Source organism: Trachurus japonicus, chromosome 9 (assembly GCF_045865225.1).
Source record: "Trachurus japonicus isolate A0001 chromosome 9, Traja_1.0".
NCBI lineage: Eukaryota > Metazoa > Chordata > Actinopteri > Carangiformes > Carangidae > Trachurus > Trachurus japonicus.
The window spans coordinates 23,357,670-23,370,570 of NC_140915.1; the positions used below are offsets into that span (position 1 = coordinate 23,357,670).

Sequence of the window (12,901 nt, forward strand, 5' to 3'; positions counted from 1 at the left end):
AATCGCTTTTTTCTCTCTAATAAACGTCAATAATGTTGTAAGACAATACAGCCCAGAGAGCCAGAGGAGAACAGCACACACACGCACACATGCATACACACACACACACACACACACGCATACACGCGCATGCACAGTCTGTGTGGGAGAGAATCAATGAAAACAAAGCATTGTTGAAACACGCTATAAACAACAGCACAATACAAGTCTGTGGGCCTGTACTTTTATAGCTGCACTGCTGAGTCACAGTGCTGAGCACCCTATAGTAAAAACTGACTTTCACTCCGAGGCTGGTGAGACATTGCAGGGGAGAAGATCCTAAATCTCTTAATCATTCAAAACAACTTTAAAGCTTTCATCTGCTGACCTCATCCCCCCGTTTAATTTAAGCCTCTTTGAAAACTGTCTTCCCCAAAAAGTTTAATCTGATCATCTCCACCAGGATCGGGCTCATTGCTTATTAAAGCTGGACCTCAGATCATTTTAGTCACAGAATAAAGGCTCTCAGAGCTGTAACTAACTTTAACTTACCACATGAAATTATTTAACATAATCAAAATTGAAATATACATTTTATTCTTGATTGGATTTTAATCTGACTGTTAAATACAAAATGAAAATGAATAAATAAATATGAATTAAGTAATTTACCACTAGCCACTGAATAATGCATTTGTTTTATATACTTCATGTTTCATTAATTATGCCTCCCCAGATGGTCAGCTTTTCTAAAAAATATGCTGTGCACATGAAGTGGGATTGTTCCTCAAAAGTGTAGTGTCCAAAGTTTGTTTACATGTCCCTCCTGACCCAACATGTTTTTATTCATATTGCTCCTTTCTCATTTCACTCAATATTAAATGATTTCCCTATAGGAGGACCTGCATAACAAACTCTGCACACCAAACAAAAGGCAGAGACATTTTTTAAAAATATATGCAATAAAACACAGGGTATGAAACACAAACCGTCATAATGTAGAAGCATAGCCTGCGGGAAAACAATGCCCAATCTGTTCTGTGCAGTCTGACAAGGAAATAAGTGATGAATAAATTCACTTTACATTTTCACACCAAAACTTTTGGCCACAAAAGGCAAACACACTCGTAGACAACAACCTCATTCATTTTACATCAGGCAAAAAAGAAAAAATCCTGTTAACTTTGACTCTGTGCAGCATTGACCAACTGTCTTCACAGACAACTAAACAACCATACTTTTCAGTGTGTTTTCATCTTCCATGTTTAGTTTGGAAGTAGCTCTACTCTAAGAGCAGAATAAACCTGCACATTACACTGTCAACTGTCAGGTTTTACACATCGCTTTGGGCAGTGTAGCTATACAGTAGGTCGTCCTTTTGTATGAGAACATACACAAAAGGAGAGGGCTTCTGTACGTCTTCTTCAATCACAGACAAACACACAATACCAGAGATCAGTGTTACATACCAGCAGCTCAACACACATCTCCTGTGTCTTCCTGCACTTCTATCTTTTCTGTGTCTTTGATGTTTGATTGAAAAAAATGTCTCTGTTCGGCTGCATGTCAAAAACTCTGGTCTGGGTTTCACAGTGCTGACACTTTACTTTTATCCTCATTATCTGACAAATAGCCACTTACACTTTGCTCTCCTGAAAACAATCTGCTAATTTAGATTAAGTGAGTATAGACCTCATTCCTGACCTCTAGAGGCTCGAGTGAAACCATAAACCTGCCCATAACTCTCGCCAAAACCTGAGAACTAGCCAGTTTTAAAGTGAGGGTGATGCAAACAGCAGAGCTTCTGCGTGACTGTAAATTCAAGTGGGGTGAAATTATTCAGTCATCCCTTTTTCACGGTTTTGTTCATCAAATCTCTTCCCTCTCTCTGAGAACTGTGATTAATTACTCACCCTGCAGTCTTTTCCTATCTCTCGCGCTTGATGTCCCTATATCCAAGTCACTATATCTTCCTCCCTCCCACCCGTTCAGCATTGCTCTGCCTGGCTTTTCTGATTCCCTACCTTCTTCACCCCTATATGATCACTTCTTTTCCTGGTGAACAAAAGATTTCAGGAAGCAAGATTTTTACAGTGAAGACTCATTATTCTCGCTTCGTTCTCGCTTCTCTCCGCCTACATTACCTTCCTACAACCTGTTCTCCTCTGGGGGGGTGAGAAAAAAGTGCTGTGTGCATGGATAATTCTGGAAAATAGGTATGTGATATTTCATCCCCACGCACACACGCGAGCACACACAATGGACACACAAAACATGCCTCCTCAGCAAAGTACTGCCCATATTCATTAGCCACTTAGAATGCTGTGTTCAAATGAATCAAAGCAAACTGCTTACACATAATCTTGTCACCCGCAGAGTAAAATATATTGGGTTCCCTTATTACAGTTGGTGTGAAGCCAAAATAAGTGAAGGGACCATATGTATGTCTATTGTACGTGTGCGTGCGTGTCTGTGTGTGTGTGCCTTTGTACTGATCAAACACAATAAACTAACTGAATTGTACAAGGATTTTTGATTTTGTAAATGTTTGCCTGCCATTGTGTATGTGTGAGTGTGTGTGTAGGAGAGTGTGTGTGCGTTTCGTGCCCTTGTTTTTCCTAAGCCTACACAGGGTACAGTACAGTAAATTACATCATGTCTACAGCAGGAAAACAGGCAACCAAAAACCTTTTTACAACACATGCTAAATCCCCTTTTTCACGGCATCCTACAGAATTACAATGTACTCTTTCAAAGCAGGCAGAACTCTTGTGTATGTCTGCTTGTGTGTGTGTGTGTGTGTGTGCACGCACATGTGCAAAGTGTAGACGTAAGCCCGAGGGGTAAAAAGTTACAGTGGCGATTATAGTAATTATGGTTTCAGGTTTTTGCATATTCCTTGAGATGGACCACTAGATTACCAGACAGTTTGGCACAGTGAGGGAGTGAGTGGGGGAAAAGAAAAGAGTTACTGTTGGGGTGGGGGGAAGGAAGGAGGGAGCAAGGAAGAGTAAACGAGAGAGGAAAACTGGCAGAAAGGGGGATGTGAAAAGGAGAGCAAGAGAGAGAGAGAGAGAGAAGAGAACAAGAGTTACAAAGGGAGAGAAAATAGCGGCGACAGATACGAAGAGGAGAAGGACTAATCCTTCAAGCGGCTTCCCAGTGCCGCTGAGCCCGCTTGCTCGCACCCTCCTTCTCCTCGTCCTCAATCCTCTCTCCACACCAGGAGTTGTATGGCCTTTTACAGTGCGGCTTTGTTTCCTATCAAAAAGGACCATGAATGTCAAGTTCTCCAAAAAAAAGAAGAAAAAAAGAAAAACAGCACCTTTTCCTTTCTTCTTCTCCACTCTCTAACAATTTCTCCATGTTTTAGTTTCCCCCATCTTTCTATTCCCAACCCTGTCCCTTATTCCTTTCTCTCCTTCTCTCTCACTGTCTCAATACAGGACAATGCACATAACAAGCTTTGCATGGAAACAAAAAAGGGCCCGGGTCCCAGCCTCGTGGACCCCCTGTCGCAGCACGTCGTCTTTTCTCAATGGCAGCTTAATTACATATTCATGGTGACACAAATAAGACTCGCTTGCTCCAGCACACAAACACACCACTCAGCCAAAACACCCAGCGCCCATCTGCTGGTCGTGTGTCTGCCCTCAAGGAATTGTTCTTTTAAAATGGAGCACATGTACAAATGTGTTGTTTTTCCGTGTCCTCTTGCACGCGCGCCTGTATGTGTGTTTAAGGAGTGACACCTGTGCAATGCTCTGGCTTATGAGGTTACTGCAGAAATCTGAGCTAATACTGTAAAAACAATACATGCATCCTCAAATCTGCAACCTGCCTTTAATATGAGTGCCATGAGCAAAAAATCTGGAGACACAGCAGATTGGTGCTTTGGCATGAATCCAAACAAAGTGTCAGAGGCAGACACAAGAAGGGACAGGGGATTAAGCTGAAGAAGCAGAAGTTGGTTCTTCACACACATACACACAAACACAGACAGACAAACAAACACACACACACACACAGAGGGGAAAAAAAAGTGTGACCGGTAATCGCTTGTCTCCAACAGGCGCAGTGTGCTGCTTGTTGTTTTTGAAGCAAATAAACCAGTGCTGGCTATTTACTGGAGGTTTTACGGTATCAAATAAAAAGAATATATAGACCATGAAAATCCTAAGCTGCCGGCTGTGGATAGAGGCAAGGCCTTAAAACAAAGAGATCCAGGGTGAGATTTCAATGGAGAGCAGCTGGCGTGGTGAGGCGCTCCATTTCTCTACCTGTCTCTTTCCTTCTATGCTTCTTTTTTAGTCCCATCTCTCTGTATTGGATCCATACGTGCATCTACATGTGTGTTTGTGTGAGTGTTTGTGTCAATGTGTAGGTAAACACACTCCCTCCCTCTGGCTGACTGATGAGTTTCCGTGACCACACACATACATACACACACACACACACACACACAATGTCCTGCTGCTTGTGGGCTCCGTTCAGAAGCACAACAATATGTCCACTGTTTGGTCCACAGTCTAATTAAACTGTGTAAATCTAACTAGAGAAAGAGACAGAGTGGTGAGAGACAGCAGCAGAGGAGGAGAATAATAGACGAGAGCAAAAAGTGAGAGAGAGAGAGAGAGAGAGAGAGAGAGAGAGAGACGAGACAGAATGTCAGAGGTAGCAGATGGGAAAGAGGGAACGACGAAAACAGGACAGAGAAAACGAGAGATAGAGTCAGAGAGAGGAGTGGGAACAAATGACAGCAGAGAGGAATTGAGACGATGGACAACAGTACAGAAATCTGTGGCCTGGCACTCAGTGGCCGCGGTTCACTGAGTCCAACTGTTTATTGTGGGAATCAAAGATGCCCAGTTTCTCTTCACAGTTCACTAAAAAAAATAGCAAGATAATTTATCATAGATGAAGCTTAAAAGACTATTTTAACTATAGCTGCATGAGCAACTTGTTCTGATTTAAAATAAAATATTTACCTCAAATGACTTACTAGAATGTTCTATAGGATTTACATAGTATTAGATGTGTTTTACTTTACAGATAATGAACTGAGTGTTTGTCTATGTCTGTGATAAAAACATTGAAATGGGCCTATCTTTTTCTCTTTTTTTGCAGCGCAGGACTGCATGGGACCAGTGGGAACTATATAGTAGGCCATTGATTGGGAACAAACGGCTTTCTCTCAGAACACCCACCCCACTCACACACAGACACGCACACACAACTAAGTAAAACAAAAAGCCTGGAAATGAGAGCCCCAAATGAGGCCTTAGGTTTCGCAGGCCATGAAAAATTCATAATTCCAGATCTTTACATGAAACTCTAGAAGGAATTAGGCCTAACAGCAGGAGACGCTGGGAATCAGTTTCAGAACATTTAGCTTCTCCTTTCTCTTTTTCCTCTTTTCTCTTGCTCTGGCCGTCTCTCTTGTAAACATGCACGCTCACGGCCACGAACGCACAACCAAACAGGCTCAGTTGGACACACTCACACACAGGGACGCATTCTTATGTTCTATCCTGGGTTTTCCCCTGCGGAGAGTGAGAGATAGTAAATGGTGCAAGTGGAGTGACGCAGTTTGTCGACACAGCCTTTTGAAAACCACGCTTGCTCAGAAAGCAGACTTGGTTTCTGCCTTTCCTCAAAGAAGAAAACACGCCAGCAAAGTTCTCTACCGCTATACAAACAGCCCCCATTCAGCCTCTTGATTCTTGCAATAAGCTGAACTGTAATTGCTATGTGTATGCAAAATCCACCATTCGTAAAATGCACAGAGCTGTAGGTTGACAAGACAAGGTGGAGCATTTTGACAATCAAACATAAAATAAAGGAGAGCTTCATGGACTCCTTCCTCAATTAGAGGTGCTCTGTGGAGAGGGATATAGGAGATGTAAAAACAGAGAAAAACTCCAAGGCACTGTTTTTAAATCAATAAAATGTCTTTATTTATATGTCATTGTGACAATATAAATAAAGGCGTTTTTATTGATTTAAAGAGAGTGCCTTTTTCTCTTTTTTTACATAAAATCTATTGAGTTGACCTATGAACCCACAAGGCTGATAGGAAGGAAAGAAAAAACTCGCAAAGACAGCAGCTAACAGAACATATGACAGAACAATAGATAGGAACGAGAGGAAACCGTGAGTAGAAAAATGTCTCATCACTGGCCACACTTCTAGAGAGAGTCTATGAAATGTATGGATGAGTAAGCAAGGACAAAAAAAGAAGGCAGAGAGGGCAAGGGGGATCTGCCATCACTATGCTGCCGCTAGCAGCAGGAGGGTCTTCTACACAAAACAACCCCAGACACATTCAAAGACTTCCTTTCACACACACCCGTGAACGCCTGTCCAAGTGCGCGCGCACACACACACACACACACAAACACACCCACACATTAGTACGCTCACATACGCACACACAGAGAATGCAGACAGAATGCAGCATTGTTTGACCGAAGAAATATCTTGCTGTGTGTGTGCGCATATGTGTGTGTGTGTGTGTGTGTGAGTGTGTGAGTGTGTGTGTGGCAGTCAGTCAGCTTGTCAAGCCCTAGTGGAGTGATCAAAGCTGGTACAAACCACCCAGAGAGATCTCTCCCTTCCTCATCCATTCATCCGTTCCCTCTCTCGCTCTGATACAGAAACAGCATCAAATTTACCACATAAAGCCTGCACAGCCAATCAGATTGTGTTGGCTGGAGTAGTACAACCAATCAAGTTGCCCTATTTAGTTTGCAATAATTCCCAGCTGTCCCCCTACAAGCACTGAACCCTGGATGGCTGCAGTGCACCATGGGACAGGATCAGAGCATAATGGAAGACAGCATGGGAGCACTGACAATATCATAATGCCAAGCGTGTGCACGCACATTCACACACATGCAACGTGAGCTCTGCTGGAGCACTGTAATAATGCCAAGTTCACACACATGTACGAAATCACACCATCACCCACCCACCCAAAGTGCTAGTGCACTCGCACGCGCACACACACACACACACACACACACACACACACACACCACAGGAATTCTCTGAGAACATCCCAAAGCTGCCAAGTTTTTGAACGCACACATACACACACACACACACACCTCACAGCAGCACTTGGAGTACATCTTTACACCTCTGCACCATCAGGTTCACAAATATACACCTACACACCAACACCTACCTGTACAGACACACAAGCTTCGACACAAGCGGATACACACCCCCGCATTTCTTTCAAAAGGTGCTGTTTTAAATCAGCTGTGAAGCTCAAGGTATATATTTTCAGTTAAAACAGATCCCAGAATAGAGGAGTGTGTTAAATTTACAGAATAGGGAGCTATGGAGCTAAAATATAACATACCACAGAAATATGAAGGTCTGTAACCAGCACCAGGAACACAGTAAATGTCTGACAGTAACAGTATAGCAGCTGAACTGTTAGAAGCTTGGTACACCGCAGCTTAGCCTTCATTATAAACAACAGGATTTTCCTATTGTGTTGAATTATCTCGACACCCATTTATTTCAGATCTAATGTAAGGATGGTTAGAAAATGGCTTTGTAATAGGCCCAAAGGCTTGTGGGTGGGACTTCATAGGAAGGCTGACATGTACTCCAGCTGGCATGAGAGGATCTTAACTAACACTCACCTCTTATTGTATGTGCACATGTCAGTGAGTGCATGAGTGTGTGTCCATGCATAAGATTCTTGTATCACAGTTTCTATAGTTCTGAAAAGTTAGCAGGAAGATATCTATGGCCAGATTAAATGACTTTGAGCTAAGAAAAAGAAAAGGAGAGAGTTCATTATGAAATGCTTAGAAGGCCCTCGGATGTAAAGCAGAACGACTTGGATTGAATCCATCCTGTGTGCACTCTATGTGGATTCAAATATATAGTGGTCCTCATTAATTATCATTATTAGGTTTCAATCTTCAGCAGCAACCGCATCATTTCCACAAACACCATCATCCAGAACATCATTAGTCACGACCTCAGGAACATACTCTGCTGCTAAACTTAACCAAACCACATATTCCACAGTGGAGTGAAACTGCAGGCAACAAGATACTCAATCATGCATGAGCAGAACTAAACAGCAGAATAATGTGGTTAAAAACAATTCTTTGTGTTTCCCATTCAAAGACACAAAAGAAGCACACACAAACACAGAGTTTGTAACGTGAAGGAAGTTTCTCTGCCTGAGACAATAGGGAGTTGATTCCAGCACTGATGCACAGAGAGGATCAGCCATGTACACAAAGCAGCCCACTCCCCCCACGGTTAGGTCAACGACGTGTTAGTGTTGTCCCATTCAACAGAACAACTAATGGAGTGACTCCCCGCACACAAAGAAACGACTTCACAGACATGAGTCAAGTTGTTTGGAGCAGAGGAATAACAGACACAAACATGACAGAGCAGGGGGGCTCGAGAGAGGAGAACCACAGAAATGTAAACCTTTAAAGAAGGGGAGGGCGAGGGTCTGAATGAGTTTCATCTGTCAGAAAAGCATCAACTGTTTGTTTTTCAATTACAGATTGCTCCACACAAGTCAAATTGAGTCGCATGTCAGTGGCAAGGTGCGATTTATCAGAGTTAGGGTGAAAGTCTGCTCAAATCGTGTTCCTAAATTGCAATGTATTGATTTAACAATAAACCAATAGAGAACAGTCATAATGAATATTGGTGGGAGTTGCTGAAAAGCTGTTCCCCAAGGCAACAAGAGAAAAAGGTGGCTGCAACATCATGTCCAATTACTGGATTTATTCAGCACAAAAAAAAACCTGGGTCAGTCAGTGAAGTTGATACCAATTTGCTGACTACATTCTGAGGTAGCCTAAGTTACAAAATGCTTTCAGAGGCTTTCAAGAGGAATATTAGTTGTATAATGGAGCGTATATAATGGAGACAGCCATAAGACTGAATCCTGATAGGACATTAGAATATTATACTTAATTAGGGATGAAATCCACAATAAATTGCTATGATAAGGTCAAGCTTAGGTTGCTGAGACTATACGCAGGAAAAGTGTGGTGAATTAATCAGTTTGGTGAAACAACAGAGAGGTTGGCCACTAATGCTTTTAGATGAACATTAACAAGGCACAAGCTCTCTCTCTGAGAAGGTCACGCAGAGTGTGAGAGTGAGAAGTAGGACCGTCTCTTCCCTTCAGCATTTCTGAGGAGCAGCTTATTCTTATATTGTGAATCCCTGAGAGCTCTATGCCCTGTAATATAGAAACGTCTTAATGGTGGAAAGTTAGGCTGCTTACTTTGGGGCTTCATTGAGTCTGTGACCCTGCGATATCCTCCGCTAACATCAGCCTTTGGTGTGGCTGCGCAGTCACTCTTTAGAAATATCACTTTAATATTGCTGTTATGCTTCACTCGGGGCGTGTAGTGTGAATACACAACAGCTTATCATTTTAACAGCGTGGTCTTATTACAGCCTTAGACATGTGTGCGCGCAGCTCTTTGGACTCTCACAGGATAATGATGATGGTGATCTGATGGTATTTTGTCTTCAGGTTTGGGGTATATTCGTTCTGCGGGCTCCTACTGTTGTTGTGTGTGTGTGTGTGTGTGTGTGTGTGTGTGTGTGTGTGTGTGTGTGTGTGTGTGTGTGTGTGTGTGTGTGTGTGTGTACTTCTGGCGGCTCCGAGTGTTGTGACTTTCTGATCAATTTTCCAATCGGAGCAGTGAAGCGTCGCCTCTATTTAGCTAAGTGCTCTGCGATCAGACATCAGTCGCCTGATCGTGGACTCCCAAGTCCTTCCCTTTAGTTTTCACCTTGATTTAACTGCAGCCTCGGTGTTGATTTGTCCATCTATTTTAACGACAAAGCCTCTGGATTATCGAATTCGGACATGGACCTAAAAGTCCACCCCCTCCTCTGCGTGTCTCCTGAGTTTCCACAGCCACATTCGCAGCCTATTTATTTACTGCTATTTATTTATTTACCTATTATCCAGTGGAGTCCCCACTCACACACAGTATCCCTCCTTCACTGAATTCACCGCGAGCTAGTTTTCATAAATTATCGATACTCTAAGTGGTTTATAGCGGGGGAACGTGGACGGCGAGTTTTGCCTTTCAGTTTTCTATGCGCAGATACAGTGGGTTTCCACCTGAAGACGCCGAGCGTGAAGCACCATCAGCACCAGCTCAATTTAAATGGAAATACAGCAAAGGAGGAAAAAAAGTAGCAGATATATCTCCTCGGGTTGGAGCTGCCTCTGCCTCTCCGCCTACATACCGCTGCTGTCATCTTAGCGATGAAGGAGAAGCTCCGCCGCTTTCAAACAATTAAGGTGTTTCAAAAAAAACAAAAACAAGAAAAGGTCTGAGAGAAGACGCGCTCTCCCGCCTTACCTTGGCCGACTCCTGGCTGTGCGAACACCAGGAGAACCAGGATCCCCGGCGTGGCGCACATCCTCACCAAGCTGCAACCACCGTGTCCTATTCCACTTCTCTGTCCACTTTTCCCCATTACCTGCAACGCGTAAAACACATAAACACGCAAAAACTCCTCGGTCCACGGTGGAGAGATTAAATGAGGAGGAAAAAAAAAAAACCACCCCCCTCCACCGGCACAGGATCTGCTGATTAATCAAACGAGTCCAAAGCCAAAAGGTGGGTAGGTGTGTACAGGCTGTGTAGTCCCGATGTCTTAAGTCCCGTCTCACACGGCGCAGGTTGAGCTGTGAGAAACAGAGAGCTGGTGGAAACAACCACGGGGTCCTCTGACTCGTGTCTTGCCACTATGCTCTGCTCCTCTCTCCGTGCGCTCTCTCCTTCTCCAGTCTCTCCGTTTACGCAGAGAGAGAGAAATGCCACCGCCCTCTGGCTACCACACTAGACTCTCTCTTTCTCCCTCTCTCCTTCACTCTGCCTCCCTCTTTCCCCCTGGCTTCCCCTTCAGTTCTTTAATAACACAAAAATCAGGGGGGAAAAATAATATCGTACTCAAACAAACATCTGAATGCATCACAGCTGCTTGTCTGGATTTATTGGTGGCACTTTTTTTTTTTTTTTAGGATGAGGAGCCGGCTCTCCCTCTCCCGCTCCTTCTACTACTTTAAGGCTCTAAATAACCACATCATACTTTTTGATCCAGACTTCACACACAGAAACATTATTTTATTTCTACTTTGTTGTATTTGTTTTAATCTTAAAGCATACTATTATGACTTATTTGCGATTGTGCCTGCCTAGTTTTTGTCTCTCTCTAATCCATCCCATCAGACTATTGCCTGCGCGTCTGTGCGCCTGTAATTGCTGCTGGTGTGGAGCAAACCAGAGCCACGTTTCTCCGAGACAGCTCACAAACTGATGTCTGCCCCCTGACGGCCACGTCCGCTGAACCCGCACAGGCACCACAGTGAATCTATAGAAGAGTCTGTCGAGTTTATTACAGGCAGTGTGGCATTGAAACCAACTGCATTGGGTTATATAAACAATATTAAATCATTCTGTAATAGTTTTATTTTTTTTATTATGGTATCTGTGTGTATTAAGCATTTCAATTTGGAGGTCACTCACATACACAGCTACTGTAGCCTATATTTATTACATTTATTACATTATGAAAGACTGCATATTCATTTTACTTATAAGATTTTTTGCAGTCAACAAAACATCAGATCTCAAAATGAAAAATCATGCAGCCATTGCAACTTGAAATGACCAGAGGCTTGTTTTACATTCCTACACTTCCATTCCTATTTTTGTCAACACATTCATGTGGCAATGCATCTAAATCTTTGTGTGTGTCATCTGTGGAAAAAAGAAGATATGAATTGCATCGGGCTACATTTGGCAACATACAACCAGTGTCACCTTCAAATGTCTGACTGCTCATGACAAACATAACATTTAAGTTGACTGACATGTCAACTCAAAACAACCTCAGTTCATGTGTGTAAGTGTGTTAGCGGCACACAGTCACACACTCCACCAGCTAACATAACTCTCAACGGTGTCGCTGCACAGTCATTTGAGCAGCACAGCCTGGATCATGCATTGTAAATGGCAATAGTAAAATATGTGCTTGGTGCCATTTGTCACCACTGCAGCCCCACAGCTCAGTGACTACCACTGGAAGTAGCTGCTACCCGCAGGGACCTGTAAAAGCCTTTTTATTCTGCCACTTTATTGGGAATAGGAAAGCAATAAGTAACACAAGAAACATATGGCGCACTTGGATATGGATCAGCACTTGCACTAGCAACAGTCAATTGGAATGGGATTTTCACAGTTCCATGTGGTAGTGCAACATATATACTCTGTATGCACTGCCAATGTGAAATTTAAAGGGATAGTTCGAGTTATTTGACGTAGGGTTGTGTGCTGATGTCATGCACAATCAGTGTACTACTAGTGGTAGATTTGGATGAGTGCTGCCAGTTAGTGGGGTTGTGTGCGGTAGTCATGCACAATAAGTGTATTACTAGTGGTAGATTTGGATCAGTGCTGCCAGTTAGATGACGCAGGGAAAACTAGCTGAGTCAAGTGCTACAGAAAAAGAAGAATACGGAAACAACCCAGTGTCCCTTTAAATGTACACTTTAGGTACAATAAAAAATATTGTCAGCCATGCAGTTTTTTTCCTATCAAAACAGTACTTTTGTTTTCCTCAAATGCAAAGCTGCCCTATTCCTCAAGGCCTACACCTTATTTCCACATGTTTAAAAAAAGTTTAAGAAAATAGTCTGTTAAAACTGTTACAGTGTAATCAGAGGATTATCAAAAGAAAAAGAGGTAGTGATAAAAAACAAAAAACAATTAACAGACTGATACAGATAATCATGATCCCCAGAGGATAACCCTTAGGCTGCTAACTGATTATTACTACAGTTTTGACCTAGTTCATCTATTTGATTCATAATCAACCATTGATCTCAGCTGCATGT

General features: G+C 42.8%; 1 protein-coding gene across 4 annotated transcripts in view; it reads right to left on the minus strand.

Moving 5' to 3' along the window:
* Positions 1–12,901, minus strand: part of LOC146981437 (netrin receptor UNC5C-like) — a 213,046-nt gene that overhangs the window by 171,868 nt on the left and 28,277 nt on the right. The window contains exon 1 of one of the 4 annotated variants that reach the window (XM_085786626.1): positions 10,362–10,879. The exons of 2 other annotated variants lie outside the window; for them this stretch is intronic. In XM_085786626.1, the coding sequence (XP_085642752.1) occupies positions 10,362–10,479 (118 nt within the window). In that variant the 5' untranslated portion in view covers positions 10,480–10,879. Of the gene's footprint in view, positions 1–10,361; positions 10,880–12,901 lie in introns of those variants that run through there. One more of the 4 variants, XM_085786625.1, reaches the window with a different exon arrangement.